At 43.8% G+C, this 12,320-nt stretch overlaps 1 protein-coding gene across 4 annotated transcripts in view; it reads right to left on the bottom strand.

Annotated features, from left to right (window-relative positions):
- The window catches only part of ARHGAP26 (Rho GTPase activating protein 26), a 317,111-nt gene that overhangs the window by 211,015 nt on the left and 93,776 nt on the right, over positions 1-12,320 (bottom strand). For all 4 annotated transcript variants that reach the window (XM_048859791.2, XM_048859790.2, XM_048859787.2 and 1 more), the window contains 5 exons: positions 12,080-12,181; positions 7,947-8,057; positions 5,112-5,216; positions 2,755-2,884; positions 915-1,015 (listed from right to left, as the gene is read on the bottom strand). In XM_048859791.2, coding sequence (XP_048715748.2) covers positions 915-1,015; positions 2,755-2,884; positions 5,112-5,216; positions 7,947-8,057; positions 12,080-12,181 — 549 coding nt within the window. The remainder of the gene's footprint in view (positions 1-914; positions 1,016-2,754; positions 2,885-5,111; positions 5,217-7,946; positions 8,058-12,079; positions 12,182-12,320) is intronic.

The raw sequence follows: 12,320 nt of genomic DNA, 5'->3' as shown, positions 1-12,320 counted from the left end.
TTGGTTAAAGAAATATAAATTCATACAGTGAAGAATGTATCTGGCACTGGCCACTGTCAGGAGACAGGATACTGAGCTAGATGGACCATTGGTCTGACCAAGTATGGCCATTGTTACATTCTTGTGTTCTTACACTACACCAAATTTTGGCCACTTTATTTCTGAGAGTGTCCACACGGGGCTGTGCAGTTTAACTAATCCACTTTCAATTCTCTCCTTTAATTAACTCGGATTAACTTTCCTGAGCGTCCCCAAGTAGACAAGCCTTTAGGGTCTGCACATGTGGATTTATTCTTGAATAGCTCCATAAGTAGACAAGCTCTTACTCAGTTGCTGAATTAACATTGGCAGAGTAAACAATATATTTCCCCAGCATTATGGTTTACATAGCTTGTTAGTACCCACAGAGATGTGATCTACATCTCTTTCAATCAGCACCCTGAGGCTCTCTTTGCAATATCTGCATATTACTATTTTGAGCCACCCTTTCAGTGACTAATTAGCTAGTGATGTGGGTGTGTGCCAGAGAGAGTGGATGTTAACAACTCCTTAGAGTACTCACTGGAGGGGAAAGCTTCTGATTGAAAGGCAGCAGTGGCCTTTCCAGCAAAGAGTTCTCTCCCAGGGAAAAGTTGGGGTGTCAGCCTCAAAAGATAAGAAAACTTAGGTGCCAACCCTTTACTGTGTCATTCTGCTATAAAAGAGTTTCCAGCAGAGGTTAGTGGGGAGAGAATAGACTTAGAAGACTGGATAGAACCCACCAATGAAATCCATCAGTTTTGACAGTTTCAAGGGCTTGTCACTGACAGACACAAGGCACTCCCTACCCAACCTTTCTTGGGCCAAGAGCAAGACTCACACCATCTCTTCCCCAGAAAATGATGATTAGGGTGACTTGGCGTATTTCCACTCACCCCTTTTCCTCCAGACTTCTGGTCAAATGGTACCATAGTGATTCGTTTCGATTCCCTCTGATACGTGCAGTAATGCTTCACCCAAGAGGTCCCAAAGTGACCTACAATGGAATTTAAGTTTTGAGATTTCTAACAATTAACTAAGGTCTACAAAGCAGTTGTTACCAAAGACACAATTAAACAGCCTAAGACCAACTATACAGACTTTTGCATCTATAGTTCTCAAACGCACCTTACAAAAGCGAGTAAAAGCACGATAATCCCCACTGCATGGAGGGGAAAGCAGAGATCCAGAGTTAAATCAATCACTGGCAGAGTCGGGAATAGAATCCAAGTCTCCAGACTCCGAGCCCCGTGACCCATCCATTGGGCCAAGCTGCTTCCTATGGACAGACCTGGTAATTTGCTAAATTAGCTTTAGTTTCATATTCCATGATATAATCAGAGAATTAGCTACAGGAAAACTACAGAACAGACCTGTTAGTATTTATCTTGCCCACCTTTAGTCATTCATGTATATTCTCCAAGCTTGGCTCCATCCAATTTTGCAATGTACCAAGGAATGAGGCTTCAGCAGTTTCACTTGAGCAAATTACTCCTCAGTCTACTATATTGGCTCTACCCACTATCATCGGCCTCCATGTCATTTCAGATTATTCCTAGAATGTAGCATTTACTCACTCTCCTCGCAAGGCAGAAGTGGGCATTTAGTGAGGTTCTCCTTTTATCCCACTGTACAGACTCCAGACCGTTTTTGCAGACAAGTTTCTCACTTTTAAGGAAGATACCCTACTAACTGCTTTCCCACTTTTGCCTGAGATCACCAATTATGGCGTTCTATCTACATATTTATCTGCCCGCATCATCATAGCATCGGAGCACTTCACAATCCGTAATGTATTTACCCTCGCACACCTCCGTGAGGTAGGGCACTGCTGTTATCCCCATTTTACAGAGAGGAACTGAGACACAGAGAGGACAAGTGACTTGCCCAAGGCCACACAGAGGGTGGAGCAGAGAATTGAACCAGTCTCCTTAATCCCAGGTAAGAGATGAACGACTGGGCCACCCTTCTTCTTCATAGAAATTAAAGATAGAATTGACTTAGCAGATCATTTAGGAGTCTTTCCTGACCCTTGGATCAGGCTCCTAGTAGCTGGATTCTAGTTCCTCCCCCTACCACGGCAGGGTTGTTCAATGCAGTATCTTCTCCAGTGCCAAGACCTTTACTTCTATCCACCCAGGGTGATGAGACAATTTGCTAAGATGGGCTTCAAATTCCATGCCAGACTCAGGGAATTTCCAAGTTACACAGCCAGAGCAAAGTGCTGTAGGGATAGCCCCCACCTATTCTGGTTAGTACTAGACACAATTCATTTTTCAGGGACAGCAAAGAGAGTACGCCAAGGAGCTAACAGGCTCAGCAGGAACAGACTACCTCATTGGGTGCAAAAAACCCAAAGGCTGGTAAAAGGAGAACTGTGAGGCGTGAACCATGGAACCAGCTCATATGCTGGTTGTCCTATGGGATTCACCTGCAGAGTCATCATGGGGGAAAACTGAAGGAGCTGGAGATAATTTCCCAGAACTGCAGAACATGGGCCCACCCTGCCAACAGGGGGATGCTCCTGCAGAAAGCTGCACAAGTGGCTACCCTAGCCCTGTAATTCAAATCCAACTCAAGAATTGACAGGATTTATTTCTTCCCCCAATCCCGCCACCTCTTGCCATTTCACATGGACCATGATGTTTTGCAGAGCCAGTGCTCCCACTCTGCACTTCAGTCTCCTCTGAGTGGCAGCAGAGAGCAGCTCAGTAACTTCAAGGCAACCGCACTTACGTTTCTCCTGGACATAGAGATAGCCTTCCATTGTGAAAGGGCTGATGTTCTTGTGCTCGTCGGGATTCTCCTTCATCTTCCTCATCAAGGACTCGACCTCTGACCGGGTCCCTTCAAAACGACTTCTTGTCTATGATTTTCGAAAAATATATTTTCCATTATCCACGTTTCCTCAGAGCTTTCAATAGACACAGCGCTACCTGTGTGCTATTGTTAAAGGAATTTACATAGAGACAACCAGGGAACAGTGGCTAACTTTATCTGGTGCATTTTCCATGCCACCCTGGTTCAGAAGTCCATCCCTATTCAGCAAAATACCGAAGCTCATATTTACACCCCACTGATTTCACCAGGACTTACGTCCTATTTAAAACACTTTGATGAATATGAGTGGATTTAAGCACATGCTTGGCTTACTTGGAGTCTCTGTTCCCTCATCTCATAATTTTTAATGATGATAGTTATGGTTGTGGCTGGCAGCACTGCCAACTAATCAGGTTATCTAACACTTCCCATTATAACACCCTGTTTTCAGTTACTTGATCAAACTTTTACTGTTTGGGCTGAAATTTTCTATGCCAGGTATCTGCCTCAGGCTAAATGTTATTGGAAAATTTCAGCCAAAATGATTTGGTAATTTCTGAGAACAAGGCAAGGGGAAAAGCACATTTTACCCATGCTAAATTCTGACAACTTTGAAAAGTTATAGTGCCCTTTTGCTTTGGAGTAAGGACTGGTAATTTGACAGGGGGTGGCTTTTGTGTCAGCAATGTGCCTTTTGCCGTTCCTGTGGAGAATCACTCAGATCTGCCCAAGTTATAATCCCTATAAAAAAAAAAACAACCAACAGTTTGCACATCAATAGAAACTTGCTAAAGCTTCAGCTTAATTCCCAAAAGATCCCATCCTCTGTTTGCAAGCTCTAGACAGGCTGAGCAGGTTTTTTCCTGCAATTGCAGCGGTGGCCTCTGTGGACTGTGCCAGGCCCAGGTCTGGGCACTGGAACGGAGAGCAGGCAGCCTGTCTCTGCTCTGCTCAGCCCAGGCAACATGGAGGATGGAGCCGCCTGAACTGAATGCAGAAGGAACAAGAGTAAGACATAGGGATGTGGGGTGAGTAGACTGGATAAGAAGCCAGGGACAGGAGGGAAACTGGGAACCAGAGGAGCAGGGGAGACAGACATGACAAGGATCTAGGGCACAGGAAATCTGAGTTCTGACATTTCCCAACTTTGCAATCTTCATAAGGTTTTTACCATTGTGTACGTGCATGCCTGTAATATATACACATGCTGTAGTATTGTACAGAATCGGCCCAAAATACAACAGTGTTACTATGACATTTTGGGCAGACAGAGAGGCAGGAGTTTAAACCGTTCGGGGGGGGGGGGGGGGGCTTTTTAGTGAAGGGCTCTGTTGTCTCCTCTACTCCCAGTGCCCAACCCCGACTAGGAGGTTGGAAATCAAATCTGATCTCTTGCACAACACCACGGAGCACTGTGGCTGTGCACGCGGGATCACCCAGCGCACCTCATTTTGACAGGCGCGCGAATGAATTCTATTCAGTTTTGTAAACTAGCATTCAGGGGCAAAGGCTGGTACGTGGCAGAACACCAGGGGCCCCAGTTACTGCAGTCTTTACTGAAAGTGGAAGCACCACACAATGATAGGTAAGACACAACAACAAACTGCTGTCCTTCATCAAATGGTTTCACAGGGCCGCATTTTTGACTTTTTTGAGGGGGGGGGGGAGAGGGAAACAAGCACTGAGGTGTGTGGTGTTTTTTGGGAGTTTTCTGATGACTGTTTCAGAGAGAATTAAGCAAATTTGCATCCTTTGGAGAAAAACAGTAATCCTAATTAAAAAAAGGCAAACAAGCAATGCACATTTGATCTCCCAAACACAGGCACAAGTCCACCTGTTGGATACTAACCACATGTCTGGCTCTCAGGGGAGGAGGAAGTGCAAGTTCTCTCATCTATAGAAATCCCAATGTCTGCCACTGACCAAAAAAAAAAAAAGGGTGGGGGGGGTCACAATTCTTAAGACAAGTCTTTGAAATACACGCTAAAAGTGTGATGCATTTAAAGACGGCTGTCTGCTTGCCAAGTCCTCCTGAGGATGCCTGGCTCTCTGCACTTGCCACACCCAGCAGAATAAATTGCTATTTGGGGTTGTGCATTTAGTGTAGTGTCATCTACACACACAAAAAGAAAGCATTTGTTTTCATTTATGCCATAAAGCCTTCTGTTGAGTAGCACGCGGGAAAGCTAATTATATATAGGGAAAATGCTAATTCTCTGTGCAAAACAGTCACACACATTCCCACACAGACTTTCCCCTTTACATACACTTACATTCTGTATGCTGATTGTCAGCTCTGTCTTGAAGTCGCTGAAGTCCTTTGCGAGTTCGTAACCATGATGGTAGAATGTGAAGAGCCCTTGCAGGAATGCCAGCAGCTGCAAAGGACCATATTCATCAATAGAGATCACCACCTTTTTCAAACTGACCGATGCTGAAGATGTCATTGAATGGAACAATGTTTTAGAGGGGCAGATTTTTGAAGGCATAAATTGGAACTAGTAAATTAGTTAACAGTCAGTGAAAGTTGGGCACTTATCTCCTATTGGTGCCTTTGGGGAAAAAAAAAAAATCTCCCACTACACTTTGATAGGTGCACGTACAGAATTGAATCATTTAAGAGTTCTTGTACGGTGGGGCAAAATAAGCAATGCAGATGAGGGAAGAAGAGAGTGAAGATCCAGATGAGACTGAGGGAAGTTCTAGGGGTGTAAACTCTATTTTCTCTCTTCAAGAGTGGATAGGGACAGGCGATCCTGGCTGGAAGGGGCACAAAGGCCAAGTCCCTGTTGAAGAAACATTCAAGACGACAGCAAAACGCAGCCTAGGGCCCCCTAACGCCAGTCGAGGTCCAAACTATAGCGACTGCATTCTATGACCCCCTGAAAGCCAGTGCACACATTCCTCCATTCTCCAGCTCTCCCTCTGTCACGCCATTATAACAAACAAAGGGAAGATACTATGAAACTGATTCCTGGAAATCAGAGAGAGAAATTCCTCCCTATTCCCCAGGATCTGTTACACAGGCTACATTCATTGAACACAACAATGTTAATTAATATTGCCCCTGGACAATCAATACCTTCCGTAGTATTAACTTGTGTGTCCTACTTCCATAAGGAATTGGGCTTCATTTCCCACCTCTGCCTCAAAGCAGCTCATTTTCCCTTTCAGGAAATGGATTACCACGAGGACTGGTTGAACCAATTTGGCTTACAAACCAACCCCAACCTTCATAGCAACCTCTAACCCAAAGAGGGAGTTCGGCAAAACATGCGGTGATTTATTGTTCTTTCCTGTGACCCTCTGCACCTCTGGGCTGAATCCCAGACTGGGGGTGTTAGTGATTCAGTATTATGAAAAAAAAACTTCTTTCCTTTTCTATCTAGGTACATATATGGCCCTCGTCACTGCAGCATCCAAGTGCTTCACAACCATTAGTGGATTTTATCTCAACATCCAGAAGAGGGTAATAAGTATTGCCCCATTTTACTGATGGAAAACTGAGGCACAAAAAAGTGCCAAAAGTCTTTGCTAAACTGGGAACTGAACCCTAGCCTCACTAGTCCCAGGTCAGCATCCAGTAGACCATCAGTCCTTTCCATGAGCTTTCCTGCCTTCACTGATAGCTGATAATATATCAACCAAAATACTAGCATCTTGGGGTTTCGCCCAGAACCAGTTCCACTGGGATCCCCAAACGATTAATTTTTTGACCACAGAGATGAGTATCTAACTAAACAACCCTTCTTTTTTAGGCTCAATTTACCCTGCTGTTTCAAGTCCAATGTCCACAAATCCAATGCTCACAGAAGACTCCTCTATGCTTCACTAACATGCCATGTTGTACGGGACAAAGCAGGAGTCTGTCTAATCAACTCCTGTAGAATATCAAGCTGAGCTTTTTTGATAACTAGGCCTTCCACTCGTCTAGTAAAAATCCTGCATACAACCCCCTCCACATCCTTGAATAGTTCACCCATCACTTTATTGAGAAGTAGAGTCATGCCTTGTCAGAGTAAACCAGGCAATAAGCAGCTAGTGCTAAGGTCGTACCGTCTTTTGGTTTATTCTTCTCTTAAAAGGACTGAAATAGGGTTTTATCAAATCCCTCAGAGGTGCTTCACCAGGCATAACATCTGAGCACATGTACAGGTAAGACTCTTCTACTTAATTTTTATTCCTGTATCTTTTCTTTAGTCCTATTTTTTCTCTTCTTCTCTCTCTAAGACTCCATTAATCTCAGATGCTACTGTCATTATTGGCTTTTATTTTCCCTTTAACAGATAAACTTTTGAACCAGGTTTTCATTCGTCAGTTGACCACTGTCTAATAATGAGCCTCTCGTCCATAAGACTTCACCCTGGTGGAAATTCTTGTAGAATCCATCAGAGTTTTGTGCACAGTGAACAAGACGCTAACAACTCCATCTCCACTAGCCTGTGCCCTTTCACGATTGGTACCCAAGCCTTTCTGTGAGCACAATGGGGAAAATGTCTTTGGGAAGGTTGGTCTCTACAAGCAGAGTCCAGGGTCTGGGTTAAAGTCAGCTGGGGGACTTACCCCCTTTTTGTTCCTGCTTAGAACTTATTTCACATACCTATCCTAAATTCTATCCCTTAAGGAAGAGGCCTTGCTGATTAAAACGTGTGGTTGTTTTCTTCTCTGCAGTGTCATTCCATTAGCTTGCAAATCCAGCTGGTCTCCACTGGTTTCTACAGACAACCAGTAGCTCAGACAACCTAATATTCTGTTCCTAAACTTAGCTGACAGCTGGAACCTGTTGACAATTTTCACCTGAAATTTCCAAGAGGGTCATCCCCACCCCTGCATTCTTCTCTTCTCTCTGTCTCTTGATAAGTGCCTTAAGGGTTAAAGTTCCAGCAACCTGAGGTGTCTAGTCACCCACTAGAACACACGTCATACTTCGGGTACTGCAGTTTCTGTTTGTCAGACGGTTCTGGAACAGCAGAGACACCAGGCCTTCCATCCAAACAAAATAGAAACTGTTTCACAAAATCAGTGCTTCAGACAAACCTTCTATACTGTAAAGTAATTTAGTGGCCAACAACGTTCAGCAGGCAAAGAAACTTTGAATATTTACTTACAGGTTCCACGAATTCAAACATTTTCCTCTCCTGGACTTCTTGCACCTTGAAGACATACTCAAGGGAGACTTCATAAAAATGCTGTCGAACCAGGTCCACCTGGCTGTCTGCCTGTGAGCACCATGGGGATTAGAGAGGAAATACAGTATAACTACTGACTGAACATTTAGTTTCAAGATCACAAGACATCTGGGTCTAATGAGAACGTGCCCATACAGAACATAAATTTCGTACCAGATACCAAAGCAGGGCTAAGCAGATGGCAGGGAGATTACATACAAACCTAATTCGCATGAAGACACACTTTCTTCATCTGAAAATTATGTATTTAATTATTTTTGTGCTCTTATGTCTATGACAGCTGGGTGGACAACAGTAAAAGCAATAAATACATGAAGACTATGAAGCTACAAAGTAGCTTTCCCAGCTCCTCTGCCCCAACCAGCAAATCCATGATAAGAAGAGTCCCTCAAGTAATATTCTATAGTCAAATAAATACTCAGATAGCCTAGTATACATCTTGCACTTCACCATGAAGCCCAGTGAGCTCTAGCTTTGATGAACCAGCAGAAGGAAAGCGCATTGTCCTTTGACAGTGGTTTGACTACAAGGCCCAAGAGAGCATGACTGGCGACCATCCTTAGCCACCATGATGGTGCATCCGGACACATACGTATGTACCAGGATGGAACTACATCACTCTTATGTGAAACACCATCCTCTTTTTTAACATGCAGAGGAATTAAGGTGGCCTTCAGAGCTCTGCTCCTAGAAACCTGCTGACTCTCTTTCTTTTGTGACTGTGGATTCAGTTCTTCCCAATGATCAAAACTGGATATGGTCAGCTCCCAAACCAAGGGGACACCCAAATAAAAATAAAATGACTCAGTAACTTTGTAATCGATGTACTCCTTCTCTGTCCTACCTCATTTAAGGATTGCATAGCACTTAAAACCTCACAATCAGAACTTTGCGAAGTAGTTAAAGACTACTGCCCCCATTTTACAGATGGGGACCTGGAGGTCAGAGAGGCTATGGGCTGTTTTTCTAAGCACCACAGTCCCCACTGAAATCAAATGTAGGTGCTAGACACTGGGGGTGAAGGGGGATTTAGATGCTAAATTACTTGCCTGGGGTCCTCAGAAAGCCAGTAGCAGAACTAGGAATCCAGGTCTTGCTTTACAAAGTATAAGGATTATTACACTAAATAAATTCATTACAGCCCCTTTATTTACTCAATTGTTTCCTTTGCCTCTGCTGTGCCGGTGTGCCCTCCACTGCAATTACAAAACAACAGTTTTCAGAGAATTCTAGAAGTGAATGGCAAGAAAGGCCAGTTAGATCATCTAGTCCATCCTCACTCAGTGCAGGGCTGTTTTCTATGGCCTTGTCTACACTAGTATAGCTCAGTCCACACTTGGGGTTGTAACAGTTTAACGACATCAATTAAAAATACCCACAGCCTTAACCAACATAATTATACAGGTATAACTTTCCAGACTAATAGTACCTTGCACAGAGTTTGGCCACAGCAAGACCGCTGGGAAGTCAACACCAGGGTAATTTGAGAAGAGCAATCTACCCCAGGGGGACATACCAGACATTGTGCTCAATACAGAGCCTAACATGCGGCTGCTTTTACTTTTGCAGACCATTGGTGGTAATTACTTCCTTTTTAATAGGAACTTATCCCTATTAATCTGGGACAAAATCATGAAATGGGTTATTTCCATGACCAGCCTGTAATATTTGTCATGTGTGTCCATAATGCAGATACCGAGGTATTTAGCAAAGTGAGCTCTGAACACGAGAAAACGTGATACAGTATACTGGACTTGCCAGCAATTAAATGGCAAATTAGACTTCCTGTGCTGTGTAAACTGTCCAACAGCCAGAGCTGTAGAGCTAAAGAGAATTCCCAGGTTCTCTCCCCTTCCCTTTACTATAACCATTGTACATGAAGATATTTCACTCTCCCAGATGTATTGGCAGTAAGAGGAAGTTGGTACAAAGTGAAGGGTTTCCCTTTCCCACACATGAATTACTGTCTCTTAGTAGGTCGGGCCCTACAATGCAGCTATATAGTGCCAATAAGGCACAGTACACCCTCTTCTAAAGTTACCACCACGCCACCAACTGCATACTTTTCAACATGCATCTGTCATTCCTCTGGCTGACTTCCCCTCTCTGGAATCCCAGTTCACAAGCTAAGAAAATAAGTTGTACTACTTTTATATGCCATGAAGAACCAAAGCCAACATTTTCAAACATGGAGGCCTAGAGTTAGATGCCCCATTCCAATTTAAGGCACCTAAAGGGCCATGACTTTCAAAGAGGGTCTGCTTACATAACTCGTTCTGTATTTTTTAAATCAACGGGAGCTGTGGGTGCTGCATACCTGTGAAAATCAGGCCTTTTATTTGGGTGCCTAAACATGGAATGAGGTGCCTTACTTTTATGCAAGCAAGTCTGAAAGCATGGGCCTATGCTATCTAAGTATTCTCTTCTTTGCAATAGGCCTCCAAACCAAAGTTGAACATAAAAAAATCTCCACCAGATGGCACTGGTATTCAGGGCTGCTACCCTGATCTCCTCTATAGCTCTTTATTGCAGTTACGTTGGAGCAATACCAACACAGTATCTACTGCCATTATTAGGCTTTTCCTTGGAGAAAGGTACCCTAATGCTCAAGGAACACTCATTTTAAATGGCATAACGCGTTCTATACCACTTTCCCTCCCCGCTCTAAAACGGAATCCTCCCACTCCAATAAGGCACAGCATTGAACATGCAGTACTTCGAACGCTTAAAGTAAAATGGTGACGAAGGAGCAACTAGATCACAATATTTAGCAGCCTGATACAACAAACCACGACCACGACTGAGGCCCGAGGGCACTGCTGTATTATAAGTAATAAATAACAGACTATCCATGCTCTCCAGCAGGGGCAGATTAATCAGGACTTACAACTGGCTTGTGCAGTCCTGTGAATCAGGAGACAAATGTGGATAATTATGGGGATTTATGGGGGGATGGGTTTGATTGACTTTAGATTTTAGAAAGGCAAGTAATTATTATTTATTATTTGTATTCTCATATTGCCGAGCAGCCCCAGCCATGGAGTAGGACCCTATTGTGCTAGACGCTATACAAACACAGAATAAAAAGACAGTCCCTGTCACAAAAAACTTACAAGCTTTGGCCAAGATCTCTTTCACAGAAGTCATTCTCTAAGGCCAATAAATAGATAATGCCCCGGGCAGATCAAAAAACAGACCTTAGGGTAGCTCAGGGAGCACTGAAGTTCACAGGAGTGACTTTGGGTATGTCTACATTGAGGAGAAAAAAAAAAAAAAAAAGAGAGCCCTCCCCCTCCTGCACACGCACACACACACGGTAGCAGAGAGCTTCAGAGACCAGGTCTACAGACTCAGGCTCATGCTACACCACTAAAAATACTGGTGTAGACATTCCAGTTTGGGCTAGAACTCCGGGTCTGAAGCCAGAGCACCAGCTCCAGTCCCAGCCCAAGCCAAAACATCCACTCAGCTGTTTTTACAGCAATAGCACAAGCCCTGCAAGCCCGAGTCCGTAGACCTGGAATCCGAGGCTTTCCACTGTGGTGGAAGGGGGTGGGGGCGTGTCATTTTTTGGTTGGTTTGCAGTGTAGATGTACCCTTACCTAGTGTTTGGCACAGTAAATTGTTGTTAATTAGATAGCTTCCATCTGAATTAGAGGGTTTTATGCAGTTTTGAAACATTAATGAATTAAGCTCACAATTTTTCCTGTTTATTAGGTATTAATGAGCCCATTTTACGGGCTAGGAAATTGAGGCACAAAGCAGGGGAGCAACTTAGCAAAGTTGATACAGGATGTCTGTGGCAGACCCAGGAGTAAGACTCTAGTCTCCTGATATCCTGTGCTTTTAACCACAAACTGTCTCTCCCCGCCTAGTCATTGTCCTTTTGGTGGTATCTTGGATTCATTTTACCACAACAGAGAGAAAAACCCATCATTCTCGGTCAGCATGAACATATCCATTTTACAGCCACACGGTGGGTTCTGCTAGTTGTAGATAGAGATCATGACTCAGGAGAATGCCAGAAGTTGAAAACAAGAGCTTGCTCTCACCTCTTGAAGTTGGGATTCTTTCTTCTTAGAAGACAAGTTTAAGTGCTTTTCCAAGACACCACAATACTTCTCCGTCTCCTTGTCGTATTTCTTCTTAGCATCCTACCAAAAAAACCCAAACACCACGAAACAAATGTCACATTAAACCATCAAGAGCAGGCACATGACACTGGCTCCTTAGGGGCCCAACACCAAGACAATGATATTACTGGTGTTACCACAGCAGCTAGGAGTCCAAGTC

The sequence above is a fragment of the Caretta caretta genome, chromosome 8, assembly GCF_965140235.1.
Source record: "Caretta caretta isolate rCarCar2 chromosome 8, rCarCar1.hap1, whole genome shotgun sequence".
Classification (NCBI taxonomy): domain Eukaryota; kingdom Metazoa; phylum Chordata; order Testudines; family Cheloniidae; genus Caretta; species Caretta caretta.
Note: the sequence above shows the minus strand (reverse complement) of the source record. Positions and strands in the feature narration are given on the sequence as shown.